Below are 18,937 nucleotides of genomic sequence, written 5' to 3' on the forward strand. Positions count from 1 at the left end.
GTGCTGTAACGTCCCAGGATCAGCAAAGATGGAGACAAATGTGCTATGATCTGTAGATAGCTACCTTATCAGATCTGCTTGATTTGGCTAGACATTCTGTTTCGATGGATTTGTTTACAAGCTTTAGGGAAGCTTTGAAATACTTGCTAGAAACCTGTAAGATTCAAAGTTGGTGGAATGAATTTAGTCATATTTTGCTGAGTTATATTTGAAAAACAGGAAATAGTTTCTGAAGTTCTTGTTTATGCATTCAAGGGAAAACTTTCGCATGCCGAAGTAAAACTTCACACACACACACACACACACACACACATACGAGACTCTGCAGTCATGTAGGGGACTACTTTCCCCGTAGGGGCAGCGGAGCAGGGGTTAGAGTATTAATAGCCAGGCGCCAATAATACCATGTAATTAGTGGTGCCGGTAAGGTAAGAATATTAGGCCATATTGTAATCATATTCAGAATTAAGGGAAATTAATGAATGGAATAGGCGATGATGAAACATGGTTGGTATTTATAGGCAGAGCAGGGCAATGGTGTATATATATATACATATATATATATATATATATATATATATATATATATATATATATATATATATATATATTATATATTTTATACTAATCGCCATTTCCCACATTAGCGAGGTAGCGTTAAGAACAGAGGATGAGGACTGGGCCTTTGAGGGAATATCCTCACCTGGCCCCCTTCTCTGTTTCTTCTTTTGGAAAAAAAAAAAAGAGAGGGGAGGATTTCCAGCCTCCCGCTCCCTCCCCTTTTAGTCGCCTTCTACGACACGCAGGGAATACGTGGGAAGTATTCTTTCTCCCTCCCAGGGATATATATATATATATATATATATATATATATATATATATATATATATATATATATATATATATAAAGCAGTCGGGGTACATCACGAAAGGTCTGTGGGGCGTGGTTGTGGATAGAGGGCTGTGGTTTAAGTGCATTGCACATGACAGCTAGAGAGTAAATGTGAGTGAATGAGGGTTTTTTTGTCGTCTATTCCTGGCATTACCTAGCTGATATGGGAAACAGCATCGAAGACCTTATATATATATATATATATATATATATATATATATATATATATATATATATATATATATATATATATATATAATATGATATCAAATGTTCGTATTTCATGCCTTAAAAGGTGCTATTAAATAGCGCCTTCGAAAGATAGAATAATTCAACCTTGGGTTTCTACTTTTCAAACATGATGATGTTATAACGAGAGGATCTTCAGCTCTCGTCGAATTTGTTTACATTCATCGCATAGGTGGCGAGGGTTGGCAAGAAAGTGCAGCAGACCCTTGTACTACGCTGATTGGATGAGTATATTTCCTGAGACTGGATGAAGCGTGCACGAGCTATTGATCAACAGCCACCTGTGTCCATTAACTGTCTCAGTGAACCGTTGGCCAGATAAGCTGGTTGGTTCTCTAAACAAATCCTTAAACAAAAATAAATCAACTCAACAGCGTTAAGTGATGGAGGGTAATATTCATCGCAGACCACTCGTTACTTTATACAGAGACATTACTTATCTTGATACACAGACACTACTTATCTTTATACACAGACATTACTTATCTTTATACACAGACATTACTTATCTTTATACACAGACATTACTTATCTTGATACACAGACATTACTTATCTCTATGCACAGACACTACTTATCTCTATAGACAGACATTACTTATCTTGATACACAGACATTGCTTAACTTTTTACACAGACATTACTTATCTTTTTAAGTACGTGATTATCTTTTTCTCAATTCTTACCTCGGTCACACAATCGAATCCCCCTTACTCTTGTAGCTGCTTTTACAAATGATAGCCACAGTAACGAACTTAAGAAAATATGTAAAAAAGTATTGAAGTAAGTTAGGATAGTAGAGGAGGCAGAGACACGCACCTCTCAGCTATAGTAATTCTGATAACTGTGGCTTTCAAGTATACAATAACACAGTGGGAAGATCTGGTGTGTCATAGAGTTTGGAGAGTCATGAAAACACACGAGCGCATACAGGAGTAGAATAAATCAAATGGATAATTGCGAATGAGCACAACTCTGAGATGTTTCGTGATAGAAAAGAATAGTCAAGTGATGGGGCTCCACGAGTGTAACCCCCTCATATTGTACAACTAGGTAATGACTCGGAGTACCCACACGGCAACAGCTGCAGAAGCCAAAGCAACAAACACAACCACATAGCAACAGCAGCAACCACTCACTAACTAAAACAACCACAGCGGCCACATAGTAAGAATCAAATTAACCACTTCAAGAGCCGGTTGTAACCTCACTGCAACAACCACAGCAGCAAGAGCCATGGGTGAGAGCAGCCGCTGTTGAGTTAGGAGTTAGCAGAAATTCTGTACGCTTCTACGAAAGAGGATGGCCAGCTGTGCTAACTTAGGCTGTCCAGGAATCTATATCATCCTCACTAATTCTAGAGATGACCTCTCTCTCTCTCTCTCTCTCTCTCTCTCTCTCTCTCTCTCTCTCTCTCTCTCTCTCTCTCTCTCTCTCTCTCTCTCTCTCTCTCTCACACACACACACACACACACACACACTGAAAGTAATGTTTACAAATGTTGCTAGATTAATAGCAAATGGTAAAGAACAAGAATTTAAAGATAGCATAAAGGAAAATTCGCCTAATATTGTTAGAGTTGCGGAAGCAAAGCTTACTAAAGAGATAATACCACACATGTTCAGTCGAAAACAGTACATGACAGTGAGGAATGACGGAGAAGACAAAAAAGGAAGCGGTTGGCCGTCCTAATAAGTGATAGCCTTAAGTTCCAGAAAACAATGGAAGGTGGTGCATTCAGACAGTCCGTGATAGGAAGAGGAACTGTAGGAGAGAAATGCAAAATGGTTTAGGTATTATAGGGTCCTCCAGAGACGTCTAATGATCCAGTAATGATAATAGTGAAGGAGCAATCAGCATGGTACATAAAGCCTGTAAAACACGCACGTTTCAGAGATGGTAAACTACTGATGATGGATGATTTCATGTGTAAAAAATGGTTGGGGGAAATTTAGATGTTCATGTTGGTAGGTAGTCATGCAACAAGATTTTAGAGTATGCACAGGAAAGATTCTTAGGCCAAGATGAGAGGGAGGGACGCGCCATCATTTTTAGTAACATGGCTACAAATAATCATAAATGATACACCTGTTCGGAAGAGTGATCCTTTGATGGTTAGATTATCTCAGAGGAAGGGAGGAATGGACGCATGTCGGAGGAACCTTCTCTAATTAGGTCGCGATGACCAGCGGATTACCACAGGGTTCTGCTTTAAGATTACCATCCTCGATCAACGTAAATGAATTACCTGAAAGGATGGACTCCAGCGTGAATATGTTAATCTGATTATAATGGTTGAAGTTTAACCCAAGTAAATGTAAAGTACTGAGGTTGGGTCACAGCGAAAGAAGGTCTTTTTATGAATATCATCTGGCAGGAAATAAGCTCCAGCAGTCCGAGTGTGAGACAGACTTGGGAATCGACGTCGTTCCTAACCAGTCGCCAGAGTCCCACACTAGAAGAACAGTTAAGGAATCCAAAAGTCTGCTGACAAATGTTGGAACTGCAGTTAGGTACATTGACCAGGATATATTCAGCGAGCTGCACATTGAAAGTTGTAGGGATAAGAGCAACCAGAGGTGATAACATGAAATTAAAGACACTTGTTAGAAAGGATGTTAAGAATCGGTCTTATGATATAGGAGTAGCAAACTGACGGATATGATGGCTGCGGGCAGCATACAGAAGTTTATAAAGTTGTGTGGTAGTAGAGATGGTTCAAATGATGAGGTACCACGAGTGTAGGACTCGTAGCCCCGTACAGTACAAGTAGGTGACTACATAAGATCTTGCCCCACATACTCATTACTGTCGCATACTCGTCAGGCGCAGCTACAGGCCAACGAGTCCTCCGCCTGTCAGCTATTTTCAAATTCTACGTACTTAGCTACTGTCTAGGCAAGTTGTCTGTGCGTTGACTACTATCCAACGAGTTCATTTGCTACTGTCCTACGAGTACTCCGTCCATTTGCTACCGTCCAACGAGTTCTCTGTCCGTAAGCTATGATCCGACGAGTCTCCTGTTGCAACGCGTCCGTGGGACGGAGGGTGTCTGGTGACTGGGCCTGAGCTGGGTAGTATAAATAGCTAACTTCACTCCCTCTCCGCCCCCGTCCGGCCGCCCGCGGTGTACCCGTTCCTCACCTCCCCGAGCCTGGCCTTCTCCCCACCCCAGCCTATCTCTCCCATGTCCGCCCCACCCATATCACTCTAACCTGCTCTCACTCCGTTCCCCCCCCACTCCCACATCAGTGCGTTATTAACATCTTTCTTCGTCATCGTTGTCATCCTTCCCACCATACCATCAGTTCCCGAAAAAGAATTAGTTAGAAAAGGCATAATTTTTGCTTTAATTATATGTTTATAATCTGAACGATTTGCGTCACTGAATCTCTCTCACGTGATGTTAACTGTAGCCAGACACATGTAAGGAAGTTCCCTCTCTCATCACACTGGTTGGACTTCAAATTGCTACGGTCGAAATTAATGAGTTGGTCGCGCTGGCGCATCCCTAGTTATGTGGAGCAGTTATGAACAAAATTTGCGGTTCTGTGGCAACATATTGGCACAGTGATGGTCGACCCGAGCTCTTGTGTCTTCCATGAACACCTATCACTTAGGGGTCCCAGATGGGTTCCAGAAACCCCCGCCACCTTACGATACCACGTGGGCGCCAGGAACTCTAACCACTTAGGACAGTGAATCAGTTTGAAGGAAGAAAATCTTGTGCTGATGTATGTTGGTGTGTGCGTTGCAAACCAAACAGATTTTACGTGAAAAGGAATGCTATCTAAGAACGTTGATTAGATCGGCAAAATATGTCAACCATTTTGATTAAGTAGGTTTCTTATCTAGTGATATTGAATGTCGGGGAAAAGATTGTTGTGACATTATAACTAAGCTTACAAGGCGATTGTTACAGGGTAAAGGAATCAAAAAGAAAAACATTTTGTTTTGGACGAATTGATCACAATGTAGTTCATCATGCGGCAAGCAGGCGGTGGAGTACACACTGTAAGTGTGGCTCGCTGGCCTCAGCACTGACGGGAAAAGTGGTTCAGAGGAGCTTCCATCGTAGGAAGGCACACCTATATCAGGTTGTAAGGTGCCTCAAGTCCAGAGCGAATCACCCCGGATCGTCTGGTGGAACGACGAAAACTTGCGTTTAGGCTTCTTAAAGCGGTAAACCTGGTCCTGCCGGAGAGGGTAGACTGTCGCCCTCCCAGCCCTACACATCACCTTATTCCCGTCGTCATGTGGCACGGTGGTGGGCACCCTTCTGCTGGCCTCACACCCTCCGTCGTCGTCTGCTGCAGCTGCGGTGCAACACATTTCGATGCAGCAATATCAGTCATTAGTAAAAATAGATTACTTTTTCATTATCAGGATCTGGCTACTTCATAGTAACAACGTTCGCTCGCACTCTTCCTGTAGCGGTGTGAGTGAGCGTTTGCCAATGAAAACATCATAAGAATGAAATACATTTGTTACTTTTTGAGACATAGTGTATGAACACAAACACTGGGAAGATCTTGTGTTTACTGATTTCATTTTCTAGCATTTGTGATACCTGTATTGATGTGGGCGAGGAGTACCTTCATATGATCTGTCTGGGATACAAAGATGTTCATAGATGGGCAGAAGAATCAGCCATAGATTGGACAAGACCTGTATGTGCGCTGTTCTCTGACTACGTGTATACTGCTGAAGCGGGCGTGCAGCCCCTGGCCCGGGCACCAGGAAGGCGACCCACACCTGAGCTTCCCAGTAACACTGTTTGCATTGTTATATTTAGAGTCGCTCGCCCCAGTGAGCCATCTTGCATTATTGTTCACGTTGCTCCCTCATTCCTTATTTCCATTCTTTCATTCTTCTGTTTAGTTGTTTTTCCTTGTTTTCAGTACTGTGCCGTAGCCTGTGTAAGCAACCATCGCGTCGAAGCTTAACTACGTTACGCTGAAGTTTAATAGAGTCTTGTGGTGTGAGGGAAGAGGTATAGCTAAAGATAAAGCCGATCTGTCAACAGACTTGGCGTCCATCTTGAATCTGTGCGATTTTTGAGACGTTTGAAAACTTACCCTCGGGAGCTGTCCAGCTGACCTGTCTGATAGTGAACTTATGTACATGATAGACAGGTAAGGTTGGTCAGGTAGAGAAGCGTTCTACGCAGATCTTAACTTTGGTGATTTTTTCTTTTTTTTGTTCTTAGTAATCACCATCTCCCCTCCCCCACCCCTTCCCTTTCTTAGTAATCACCATCCCCCCCCCCTTCCCTTTCTTAGTAATCACCATCTCCCCTCCACCACCTTCCCCCTTTGACAATGGTGGCACCAGTAAGCCATGACTGCTGGTGCTTCATACCTTCACACGACCACCAGTACCTGCGATCGAAGTGGGTGCTGCTCAGTGTTATCCCAGGCCCTCCCCCAACCCCCCGCACCAGCTGTCATGGCGGCCACCATGGCTCCCCCTACCCCTGCACCATCTGTCATATTGGCCAACACGATTTCCCCCTCACCCTACCCCTTCGTTGCACCATCTGCTATGGCTGCCATCCCGGCTCTCTTCTCCTGCACCACCTGTCAGGGCTACCACCCCGGCTCTCTCTCTCTCTCTCTCTCTCTCTCTCTCTCTCTCTCTCTCTCTCTCTCTCTCTCTCTCTCTCTCTCTCTCTCTCTCTCTCCCGTCCCGTCCTGCACCACCTGTCATGGCGGGCAGGGCTGGAGGTCATCATGCAGAAGTATTCCCGCGGATGTCATCAGAGTCGTCCTCCCGTGACGTTCATCAACCCAGGTTGAGGAAAGGAAGGGAAACAAATCTTAAATTTTGGTCGTTCTTTTAACATTTATTTTCTATTTTCATATACCGCCACATACTTCCTCTACCAACACCAGCAACACTACTGATGGACGACACCTGAGGCTGGTCGTCCAACCCTCAGGCTACCAGGTTGGTCGTCCAACCCTCAGGCTACCAGGTTGGTCGTCCAACACACTGGATGCCAGACTGACAGCTGTCTTACCCACTGGCTGCCAGGCTGGACGTCCCATCAACTGGCCTACTGGGTAGCTAGTGAGCTGGTAGGATAACTGGTTGACTTAGCGGCTAGTTGGCTGGGTAATAGACTAACCGTCGAGCTGGCTATTTATCTGGGTTACTGGCTGAGGTGGACGGCTTGTCGTGGGCGGCCACGGGGCTAAGCTTACCTCAAACTGGGCGGAAGTGCTCGTCTGCCGCCAGACAGTTGGCAGATTATACAACAAGGTGCTCGTCACGCCCCAGCGCGGACGGAAGGAAGTCTTGGCCTCGCACAAGAAAAAAAGTTAATTCGATGCTTCGCCCTCGTCCGCTGGCATCATGAAGCTGACTCTTACGTCACTTTGTGGGAATCTGAAACTTCGTGTGTGTGTGTGTGTGTGTGTGTGTGTGTGTGTGTGTGTGCGTGTGAGGGAAACTGTGGAATAGATTTGCTCTTTCTTTATATACATAATTCTCTGTCATAATTACTTGCTTTTTTCCCATTTCTTTCTTTTATCTAGATTTTGCGTTAAGTCTTCGTTCTTTGCCTAATCATCTTGATTAGTTTCCACTGTTGTTTTTTTCTTTCCCACTTGATTGAAATTCGTGAGTTTGTCAACACCGACTGCCAAGGTGTGTGTACACATTGGTCACACACATGAATGACATCTTCCCACAAGCACGCAATGAAAAAAAAGTCGAAATCTGTTGGCTGATTTAATGTGAAACCTGAACAGTACCGAATAAAGATTTCGTGGTCGTGTATCCGTCGTGGGTTACTCCTCCTTATAGATTATCTTTCGTATGACCCCAATACCCCATCTCTTGGCCTCCTCCAGTTTCGAGGCTGCGGTGCTCTCAGAAGCAGATTGAAGATCCTCCATGAGGCTGTATTCCCTTTGCTGAGTCTCCTGCCGTACCTTAGATCCAGGTCAGTGGCTCTAGGAGATTCCTGCATCCAGCACTGCCTGCAGAGGACATCATACTGAAAAGTCCTTGTTGCCCTTGGGTTAGAAGCACCGGCAGTTCTCGTGGAGTAATTTTGTTCCTGTGCTCAGGCGGTGCGGCGATCAACAGCCAAGTTCTCCTCATGTGTTCAAGTTGTCTTTCACTCACCAGAGGATCATCTGAACTTCAGAACGCCTTCTCTGTGTCTCATTCTCTCAAGTGATTTTGCAATGATAGAAAACGGAAAGCTTTAGTCACTTCAAGAAGCAGTGAGCTGATATAGAAGGCACAGATGAGAGTAAAAAAGAATATGGTGCCAGGATCACGAGAACTACGTTTTGGTAAGCGGTTAGAGAAGAGTAAGGGTCACGTAACCACAATCATTTTTTCTTTCATACCAACTTGATGACATCAACAGTCAACACTTCCTAGAAAAATGCAAAGATAGAAAAACCAGAGACCATTACGTGAAGCTATACAAGTGATTTGTGAGAAGAGATATAAAAACTTATTTCTGTAGTAAAGGACTAGAGAATTAATTGAATGAAAATGATAAAATTGTGACTGCTGACATCATAGAAAAGTTTAAACAGTTGAATATCATTAGAGAAAGTTTGAAACGCGGGGCCCCACGAGCAAAGAACTCCATTCCCAAGCCGTACAAATGGGTAATTACACACTTTCCCCTTTTTTCCTCCACTTAGACAGCTTGTGACATTTGCCTTCAGGCCGACCATGTACCCTGTGTGAGGGTGGCGCAGTAAAGCCGTGTTAGTGGCGCCGATTAAGCTCTACGTCGTCGCTGGAGTCTTAAGCTTTATCTATCAGGCTATCGGAGCTTTTCAGAGTGGTGAGGCTTCAGGATGCGAAACTCGGCATCTTGATTAACTCTTTTGTAGCACTTTAAAGGCAGAGGTGTGAGCTAACATTGCCGTCTCTCCCCTGAGGGTCCAGGATCTACATCTTGGCTTTCTACTCTCGTGCCTCACGGTGTCATGGGTTCAGTCGTGAAACCCTCACTCCTTACGTGACCTTCCTTTTTACTAGGGATCACAACCATGGCCCGGGAACTCTACCACCAGGATCTTAATTTACTCTTTATTAGTGTCTGCCTCCCAGTGTGAGCTGACCCGCTATTGCATCTTCACCAGACGGTGACTGATGTGTACGTGAAGGTTCATGTTCGTTGCAGTTAAAAGTCTCTAAACTGTGTGTGCAGTTTTAGTTGTCTCTTGGCCACGATGGAAAACGTAGAGGTGATATGATGGCCAGAACCACACTCTCGCAGGAGCAAGATAGTTTACTCTGCCATGAAGACAGAGACATGATCGCTGACGGCTTTTGCTACGATCCCCGATGTCTTTATACAATACAGCCTTCATGCAAGTGGCCACACCTCTCTCCTCGATCCTCAAGGATGACTGACCATCTTGCTAAACACCACCATGTATGTGACCCCAAAAGCTGAGGTACCGCTGAGGTTGACAGGCGAACTGTGAGTCAGGTAGTCGAGCCACAACGCGAGCAAGAGAGGCGAGCCACAACGCGCATCAATGAGGTATGTCACAATGGGAGTCGTGAATATGAGTAACAACGGGAGTCAGGAGGGTGGATGACAGCTGGGTCAAAAGATAAGCTGGTAATGACAGTAGGAGGAAGCTAGAGAGTGTAACTCACCACACACTGACATGAGTTGAGCGAGGTGACGAGTGAGGTGTTGGTCAAGGCCATCAACTAGTGCAACATCATCACAGTCTTTCCAGACGACCAGAACCTCTGCGTTCTCCGCTACTGTTTAACAAATCCTCAGTTGGCCTCTCACGTCCCTCCAGTAAATACATTGATATAGTTCTTATCATCAGTAAGATAACCAGAGTAGTTACCGATAAGAAAATGAGAAATCATGATCATTTGCGACGACAACAGTGGAACGGAGACGAGAAATTACGGCAGCATCTCACCTTGGAGGCGTACCGTGTGACCCTTCAGTTTCAAGTCTGACCGTCAGGGTGAGGGAGCAGTGCTTCAGGTCACCAACACTGGTGAAGGGTCCTCATACACGGCTGGAAATGATGATGGATCCTCTCTCTCTCTCTCTCTCTCTCTCTCTCTCTCTCTCTCTCTCTCTCTCTCTCTCTCTCTCTCTCTGCGCGTTAGCTCAGCATTTTCGCAGAATCTCGTTTTGATTACTCTTTCCCTGTTGGTGAGGCCTTCATCATACACGATAGGAGATATATTTCTTCAGGGTCGGGGTCCCCTGGGTTCTTGAGGATAATGACTACACCAGGCGCAACCAGACCCTGGATCACTGTGGGAGAAGTAGGTTGTTTTGGGGGCTTGGTGGTAAACCTTGTAACATTCTTAAAGGCAATTAGAGTGTGTGTGTGTGTGTGTGTGTGTGTGTGTGTGTGCTCACTTTACTGTGTGCTACTCTGCGTATGTGTGTCTTTTCATTTGTATGTCTGTCTTTGTGACTGTACGAGTGTGTATGCGTGTATGATATTAGTTATGCTGCCGTGTGTTGACACACATCTGGCTGTCAGCTACAGTGGACAGTTTCCCTCTGCTTGTTGATATGTTTCCTCCGGTCCGCTGACGCAGGCGACGCGCGGGGCAGGAAGCACCGCAGGTGGAGGGAGCGGAGGCTCGGCGGCACATCAGCGAGCGCGCAAAATTCATTTTTTTTCATGTCGGAAAATCTGGAATAATTTCATAATAGTGAGTGATCTCTGGTATTGTATTAGTGTATTTATATGTGTAATGATAAGAAACTAATGCATGAGTTTATATTAGTACCGGTAAAAAAAAAAGAAATGAAAGGTAATAGTAGGTCAGTGTAAAATGAAACGGCTGGAAGGAATTAGTATAACGTAAAGTCAGTTGGTATGTGATGTGCAGCTGTACTGAGGACCAGCCTCGCCCGAACCCAAGTTATTCCTGTGCCTGCTGTATAGCAGTACTTGTGGAAAGCCTTCACACGCAACGAGCAGGATAATTGTTGGTGATAAGGTTATATTCTGCAGACGTGACTGAATGATCCCTACAAAACTATCAACATAATGAACTCTCAGTGAAGAAATTAGAAGGGAAGTGATGTGCGTGACAAGGGCCTTGAATTCAGAGGTGGTGTCATATAGCATCTCTTTGTTAGGATTCCATTCCTTGCTCCACACCCTCAAAAATTAGACCAGTTTTGCCCCCGTAGGCAAGACTCGGGGCATACAGTCCCATCCTAGTCTGTCCTGGTGTGTGTAAGTCCCAGTGTGTGACTGCAATCAGCTACTCAGTTGTAAGCAATAGGCTTTGTAAATTTAGCAGTTCCTGCCTCTGCCGCTTCTTTGAAGCAGTGAATTTCGATCAAGTTTGATGCTCCTTTGTTTTGTGTTGAATCATGGTTCGTTCTTTTCCTTTTTACTTTTGTTTATATATGTTTCCTGATCCTTAGGCACTGCAGGTTTGATCCTGGCCACGGTTGGCTTCCACCAGCCGTGCATATCCTTGTTCCAAGACACGTTCCTTGTTTCTTCTTATGCCCGAATTACCTGTTGATTACTTCCGTTTTCTTATTCTTATTGTTTTTCTCGTATGTTACATAACGTTCCGTTTGTTTAAGCTTCGTGATGAGATTTTTATGGTTTTCATGCAGGGAACTGTCGGTGTGTTTATGCTAACACTGTTGTATTTGAAGACTTACAATATATGGTTCAAGATACTTCGTCTCCTCAACCCCTTGAGCACGTCAGTACAACTCGAGTGAGTTGGGCCAAAGGCCAGGGCATCATACTGAAGGCTGACACCGTCGTACTCAAGGGTGGCATCGTCGTGCCGGGTGACGTCAACAGGAGAGGCAGGAGTAAAGCGGCCAACGGTGCAAGTGGGCAGCTCACACAACCTTCCTTTCCATACAGCTCGCTTCTCAGACAACGTCTCTCTCCCCCGGTTTGCCTCTCGCCCAGCCAGAATCTCGCACAACCTATCTGTCATACAGCCTGACTCTCGCACAACTTGCTGCTCACACAGCTCGCAAGCCGTGCTGCTCTCGTGTAACAATACGGTAGGCTTAATCTAGTTCTCTGTGACTTGTATCTTTGTTCCGGAGGCTCTGTGGCGTAGTGTGTAAGGCAGTGCGCTGGGAGCCTGCATGCACCAAGTATCTCCCTACTGGTAGTAAGTTACTGGTCACAACATCGTCAAACTACGTCGTGAATCTGGTTCCTGAAAAGGCGTTAATTTCTTTGTTGACATTCTTCACGGTGAGGATCCAAGCTGATGCGACTCGTGTGGTCTTCTTCATGTATCCCGCTGTAACCATAATCTGTACTGCTGTATGCATCCCGATGTAACCTTTACCTGTAGTTAACCTTGGCGGAGTTGAATTAAGGAGCGTAGGGTGAAGGTGGGTAGGGAGGTTGGCAGTGTAATCTTACCTGGGGGGACGTGGGAATGGAGAGGAAGTACTTTATAGTGACAGCCTAGTAAGGAGGTAGAGGGAGCCCTGAGGGCAGCCTCACGTTGCCTGGGAGGAAGGAGGGTGGGATGAAGCATCCAGTAGCTTCCCTGGTCACGTAGCCTCTCATGGGGAGGATGATAGGGGTGTAAAGCCTGGTAGTATGCTAGTCACATAGCCTCACATGGGGAGGATGATAGGAGTGTAGGGCCTGGTAGTATGCTAGCCACATAGCCTCACATGGGGAGGATGAAGTTCGACTACCGTTCTCCAGGTGCGTTTTTTCACATGAGGAAAGGTGTTAAGACCTAATCGGATGGCTGGCTCAATAGGGCCATCCACTTCCTCCATACAGCCAGTGAGTTGGAGGAAGAAGCGAGAATATGGAGGCCGCTGTTGACTGCTGAGGAGCGGCGGGGAGGTGATGTGGGGGAGGGAGGAGGGGCACAAAATCACACCTTGCGTAGTGACGGGCGGGAGCGTCGGCTGAGCTCCGACAACCTATCATTTCAGGCCGGCAAGATCTACGAGGAAATCTATTTTTCATTGGATTTACCTCTTTGACTACGATCCTTCCAGGGTCTCCTACCGTCGCTATATATACATAGTTTGCCAAAACTCATGATGAATATTGGCCCTCTTCAAGGAAAATGTTGCGTCAGCGAGACTGAAATATGGATGAACCATATCCAGGAGTTCTGGTGTACAGCTCTCCACCACGAATGTTATGACACTGGCACCACTCACTCCTCAGACATGGTCGTACCTCCTTACAGTCATCTGGTTACCGTCTCGTCGGACGTATTAGCGGACAGTCACGTACACCTGGTTGGATGGTGAGAAAACAGACGTTAACTGGCAGAGAGCTGATCTATATACCTTCATTAATGATTAGAGGGAAGAACAGCTGTTGTCATAATGTCTGACTCTGATTTGAAGGGATCCAAGTCGGCACCACACACACACACACACACACACACACACACACACACACACACACACACACAAAACCTTAGTAAGTCGTATGATAACAGTGGTACACACTGGTAATGACAGACAGGTCAGCACTGGTTGACGTGTGTGCAACGTTGGTCATGACTCCTACTGGCATTCGGAAAGTAGGAGGATATCCCTCGTGACACCACTGCACAAGAGTCACGAAATGCGTTGCTTGGGAAAATGAGACAACAGCAGAGTTGTAATGCAAAGTGAAATATTATGACATTTTTTTCTGAATGTTGTTTGAATGTTGTAGTGACGTTAAGAGCTGTCCGTTTGTCAGCAAAATTTATGACAAGTGTCGCACACATGTTATCCAGTGTCAACCAGCGTCCGTGTGTCTGTCATAAAGGTGATAACATCACATGAAGAAGCTAAGCAATCCAGGTAGTGAGATGTGCATATCTGGCTTTAAGAAATTCAGGAAACTGTGTTCAGTTATACCATCAGATTTCATGTTTCTTTTCCTCGCCAGGTTGTGTCGTTGCTCTCACTGTGGTGACCTCGACGCTGGAAAAATAGGTATCCCAGCGGCGGCAGCATGGAGGTGCTGACACTGGCGGGCGGGCGGCCACCACACGAGGACGTGCCAATGGACCTGAGCACCAGCAGCCGTCGTCAGCTGGTGCTGCACCACGCCCCCTGGCCCAGCCTCAGGGACGATCACAAGCACCACGTCGAGTGTGTCATAGATCCCGTCAGCACCCTGTCTCCAGAACCCATTCCTCCTTCGCCTCCCCCCACCGCCAGACGGTACATTCCCATCCCCAAGAAGAGACACTGTCACGCCCGCACCTCCCCACCGTCATCCACCAACTCCCCACCACCTAAATGCCAATCCCCATCAGTGAAGATATGTTCCCCTCCCTCATCCATGGGTTGGAACGTATCGAATTCTATTTCTTCGGAGGTATCATGTAAGAGGGCAAGATTAGAGTCTCCTAAACCTTCTGACCTGTTTGGTGACTCAAAGTTCCGTCTGTCATCTACAGAAGAAAGCAGCGGCCCTCTCACTAGCAATACCATAAGCAGCAGCAGCAGTAGCAGCAACAGTAGTAGCGGTGGCGACGAGCCCAGCAATAAGTGGCGAAGGTTGGGGGCGGAGCTGGCCAGGGGAGATGGTGATGCACTCGTGGGCGGTGGAGAAGGCTTAAGTCAGTCAGTCATGAGGCCGCGGCAGAGGCAGCACTCGCCCGGCGCGGGAACCTCGTCGGTTGGAAGCCCCGCCGGAATACCCCTTACAGGTAGTGATGGAGTGCCTGGGAGACACCTCCTCAACGCTCTTCTTCACCTGCATACCTCGACGCTTTCTCAAGGACTGCTGCCCACGGCCGCTCTCAAGGACACTGAAGCTCTCCTAGCGGCAGTGCACCAGTCGCAGATGCTTTACTACACCTACTGCTCCCACCTCATCCAGAACCTCCGAGCCAAGCAACTGGAGCAGCAACAGCAGCAGCAGCAGCAGCGTCGACAAGAACAGACCCATCTGGACTACCAACTGGAAGTGGAAAAACAGAGCCCGCTCGAGGACATCAAGTCTTACGAGGACGAGGAAGAAGAGAAGGTCGATGTCGCCGAGGAAGAACAACTCTCGGGACTAAACTCCATCCTACGGGCGAGGTTGAACAGCCAGGTAAGTAAACACTTGTTTGTAGATGTTTGTGCTGGTGACCACCACTGAGGCAGTGTGCTGGTGACCACCACTGAGGCAGTGTGCTGGTGACCACCACTGAGGCAGTGTGCTGGTGACCACCACTGAGGCAGTGTGCTGGTGACCACCACTGAGGCAGTGGGCTGGCCCAGTCTATGGTGACTGGGGCAGGTTTTTATGCAGGTTGCATGTTGCTACGTGCCCACGTGACTGGCTGCTTCTTTTAGTAACCTGGACATTGTTAATCCAGTAATGGTTATGTAACGTAGGTACATTTTCATATAGAAATGACTGCGGATAAAAGCTGTATGTCCTGTGTGCCATGTCTTTATGAGCGTGGATCTTCACTTTCATATTTCTCCTGTCTGTACGTCATGTAATGGGCAAACATTATGTACCGAGGTTTCGTTGTCTGTGTGTAGAGGTATGGGGATGACGTGTACACGTGTGAGAGTAATGTGTGCACGTGTGGGGATGTTCTGTATACGCATGGGAGTGATGTTTACACATGTCGAGGTGAAGTGAAGGCTCTCCTCGCAGTGTCAGTATCAGGCCTCGGGTTACTGTCTCGTACGCCATTGTAAGCTGTAGGTCACCACGGCGGGAAAGCAGCGTACTCAAGGCAGAATGTAGGGTGGCCCGTCAGGCTCTGAATCTCTTGTTATCCCTGGATCCTGCTGAGTCTGGGCCCCGCTAAGGCTGGGTCCCCTTATTGCTGGGTCCTGCTAAGGCTGGGTCTTGCTGGAGCTGGGTCCCGCCAGTGATGAGCTTCACTGGACCATTACCATCTCAGGCTGTACACCGGGATGGTAGGTTACTTGGTTCTGAAACTCCATAAGCTGGAGGCGAACATTCCCAGCTCCCAAATTAATGACGATGGCTTGAATACTGCTGTCGAAGAATACCGTTTGTCATTGGAAGTGCCCGCTTACTGCGGCATATATGCTGTGTATGTATCTAAACCTTGCATTTTCCCCTCTTCAGCAATGTTGTAACAGGAGCAGCTGCCCCATTTGCTCATATCCACTCTATCGGTCATGAATAATGCAGCGAAACCAGAGCCCTCCTTCCACAGCAAAGCATAGGTCATTCCGTGCATTCCTCTGACCACTTCATATGCCCTGGTTCAGCTCATTAATAGTACTTCGTCCCCCATATACAACATCGCTATATTACACCCTACGTATTCCTCTCCCCCTCCTGAACGTTCTGGCTAACATACTTTAAAGACAGTTTTACTCCATCCCTCTATCTCTCGCTCTGTCTCACCCTTCTCATTTCCCCCTCTTGTTCTGACACGCAAATTCTCATAATCAATCTCTCTTCGCTCATTTTCATATGTCCAAACCGTTTCAGCGCACTCTGATCAACTCTGTCATATCCCCCTTACTGCTGTTGCTGCTGCTGTGTGTGTGTATACCGAGACGGATTCAGGGACTGCTTCAAGATCGAAAAGACGGAGGCATCTTTGTGTATCTCTGCCGCTGGAGGAGCATCATAAAGGTTCGGTGTGAGCGGGAGGGTTGGTCGTAGCGACCCTCTAAGCCCCGTACTGCTTCTCTCTTCATTACATAATCCGGGCGAGTATGACGTTAGCCGCGTTGCTTCTAAACACTTGTACATCTGTCTCCACAGTACTCCGTACGTTCAACCAGATTCACAGTGAAAATGCTTAAATAGGGTCGATTTCAAGATGGCTGTATTATTTTTACTTCCACTTGCAAAAAGTTGAGATGAATATTTGTTGGTACCAGTTCACACCGGCCACGGCAGCCCCAGGGCCCTCGCCAGCCATATGTAGTCATGAAAACACAGTCGGAGTGCAGGAGAAAAACTGGTCTTGTGTGCTTGTATGGTGGGGCGTCCGACGGGGCATAGCCCCTCGTTAGTGGCTGGTCCCGTCATGCGTGAGAGGCACACACACCGCCCTGTCTCGTTAACAACACTCACTCCTCTAATGTCGTTACCCACACTGCTGGTAGTCTCGTTACTGACGCTTGCGCTGCTGACAGTCTTGTTTAACGTTACTTCACCAAGCTCTCGCTCTCCCTCAGTAATCTGCCAAAAGTGAGCAGCCAGCGTAGTGTTGTGGTTGCAGGGAAAGGTTTCCTCCCCAAAACACTGTGGGTTGACCTTGGTAAGGATCTCTCTCTCTCTCTCTCTCTCTCTCTCTCTCTCTCTCTCTCTCTCTCTCTCTCTCTCTCTCTCTCTCTCTCTCTTCCTGCCCTTGGCCTCACATTTGTATTGCTAAGATCACCTTTCTCTCCTCGCCACAGACTATTACTCTCACTACGTGATCTTACTGTCTTCCTGCCAGCTCACATGGGAGGGATGGGGGTGGGTCCGTGCCGACCCCAGCATACGTGGGCCTCCCATCATCCACCTCCACGTAGTGTTGACTGTCTACAATCATCAGCCACTATGTTGACCCATGATTTATGTTAATCCCCTGAGTTGCCGTGAGTAGGACGTAAGAGTACTGAAGTAAATATATTTGTCAGATATCACTTAGTCAACATAGTGCCAACTATAAGCTGTCATAAAACAAATCATCACTTCAGATAACACTGGAATTATCGACGTACGTACATTCTACAATGATGCTTTTGAAGAAACGTTTGTCTACATTTGTATTACATCTCCTTCACTTTAATTTCATGCTTTATCGTAAATTATATCAAAATCACTTTAGCATTTTGGAAACTAAAGGTAGATCTCTTTGGAGTCTGTGCTTTGTTTATATTAAATAAATCTACATGAATGAGTCACTGTGCATATGGTTGATCTCTGAGTTGACAGCATTGATTTTATTGCTCTTTTTTTGTTTTCTTTATTGTTTCTTCGTCATTGAAAAAGTTTGGTGGTCAGATGTGAACTGCGAAGTGTAGGTGCACTAGGGAGGTGTCGGGAAGTGTAGGTGCACTAGGGAGGTGTCGGGAAGTGTAGGTGCACTAGGGAGGTGTCGGGAGGTGACAAGTGTAAACATTGTCTAAAGGTTTAGAGTTGATATTTCTAGCCTTAAAACGTAACATTCTCTTTGCTTTACCCTATGCTGCTAAGTATTGTTTAGCTTATCATAAGGGAACGGTGTAGATGGATGAAGGTGTACATAGGTGGAGAGGGTAGAGGGTATAGGGAGGGGTGTGGGTGTAGGGAGGAGGTCCACGTCATCAGTGAACACTGCCCAGGGCCACACGGGAAGACCGGTTCCCCATAGGAAGCTACGTTATACAGCCGTCACTCCGGGTACTGCAGGATGAAGTTTGTGTTGCCTTCTTGCCCACCTCCCCGCCCACACTCCTGCCTCTGGTGTTGCCCACACTCCTGCCCCTGGTGGGTTTTACTACAGTAATTATGTTCATTCCATCTTATGGAGAACAATAAAGAGTGTGGGTGTGTGCGTTTTCCATCACGGTACCATGTCACTTTACCATAGTACTGATGCGTTACTGGTTACGTGCGTGTAGGTAACGTCCGTGTAACGTGTAGTATGTAACGTCTGTTTAACGAGTATTAGGTAACGTCAGTGTAACATGTAGCAGGTAACGTTTTATCTGACGGTTGGTGGCCTGGCACTACATACTGGCCTCTGTTGCATGGTCCTGTGTGTGTGCTAGTGTGTATGTTGCTGTTGGTCATCCGTGGCGCGTTGAGAGATGTGTTGGCCACCCGGGAACTTGCTGCCCGCCCGGGGTTTTGCTGCTCACCCGGGGACTTGCTGGGTTCGACTGCG

The 18,937-nt window shown here is 46.6% G+C and overlaps 1 protein-coding gene across 3 annotated transcripts in view; it reads left to right on the plus strand.

Annotated features, from left to right (window-relative positions):
- The window catches only part of LOC139760667 (uncharacterized), a 42,071-nt gene that overhangs the window by 13,017 nt on the left and 10,117 nt on the right, over positions 1-18,937 (plus strand). For all 3 annotated transcript variants that reach the window (XM_071684171.1, XM_071684169.1, XM_071684170.1), the window contains exon 2: positions 14,029-15,186. In XM_071684171.1, the coding sequence (XP_071540272.1) occupies positions 14,095-15,186 (1,092 nt within the window). In that variant the 5' untranslated portion in view covers positions 14,029-14,094. The remainder of the gene's footprint in view (positions 1-14,028; positions 15,187-18,937) is intronic.

This window comes from Panulirus ornatus, chromosome 37 (genome assembly GCF_036320965.1).
Source record: "Panulirus ornatus isolate Po-2019 chromosome 37, ASM3632096v1, whole genome shotgun sequence".
In the NCBI taxonomy this organism is placed as follows: Eukaryota; Metazoa; Arthropoda; class Malacostraca; order Decapoda; family Palinuridae; genus Panulirus; species Panulirus ornatus.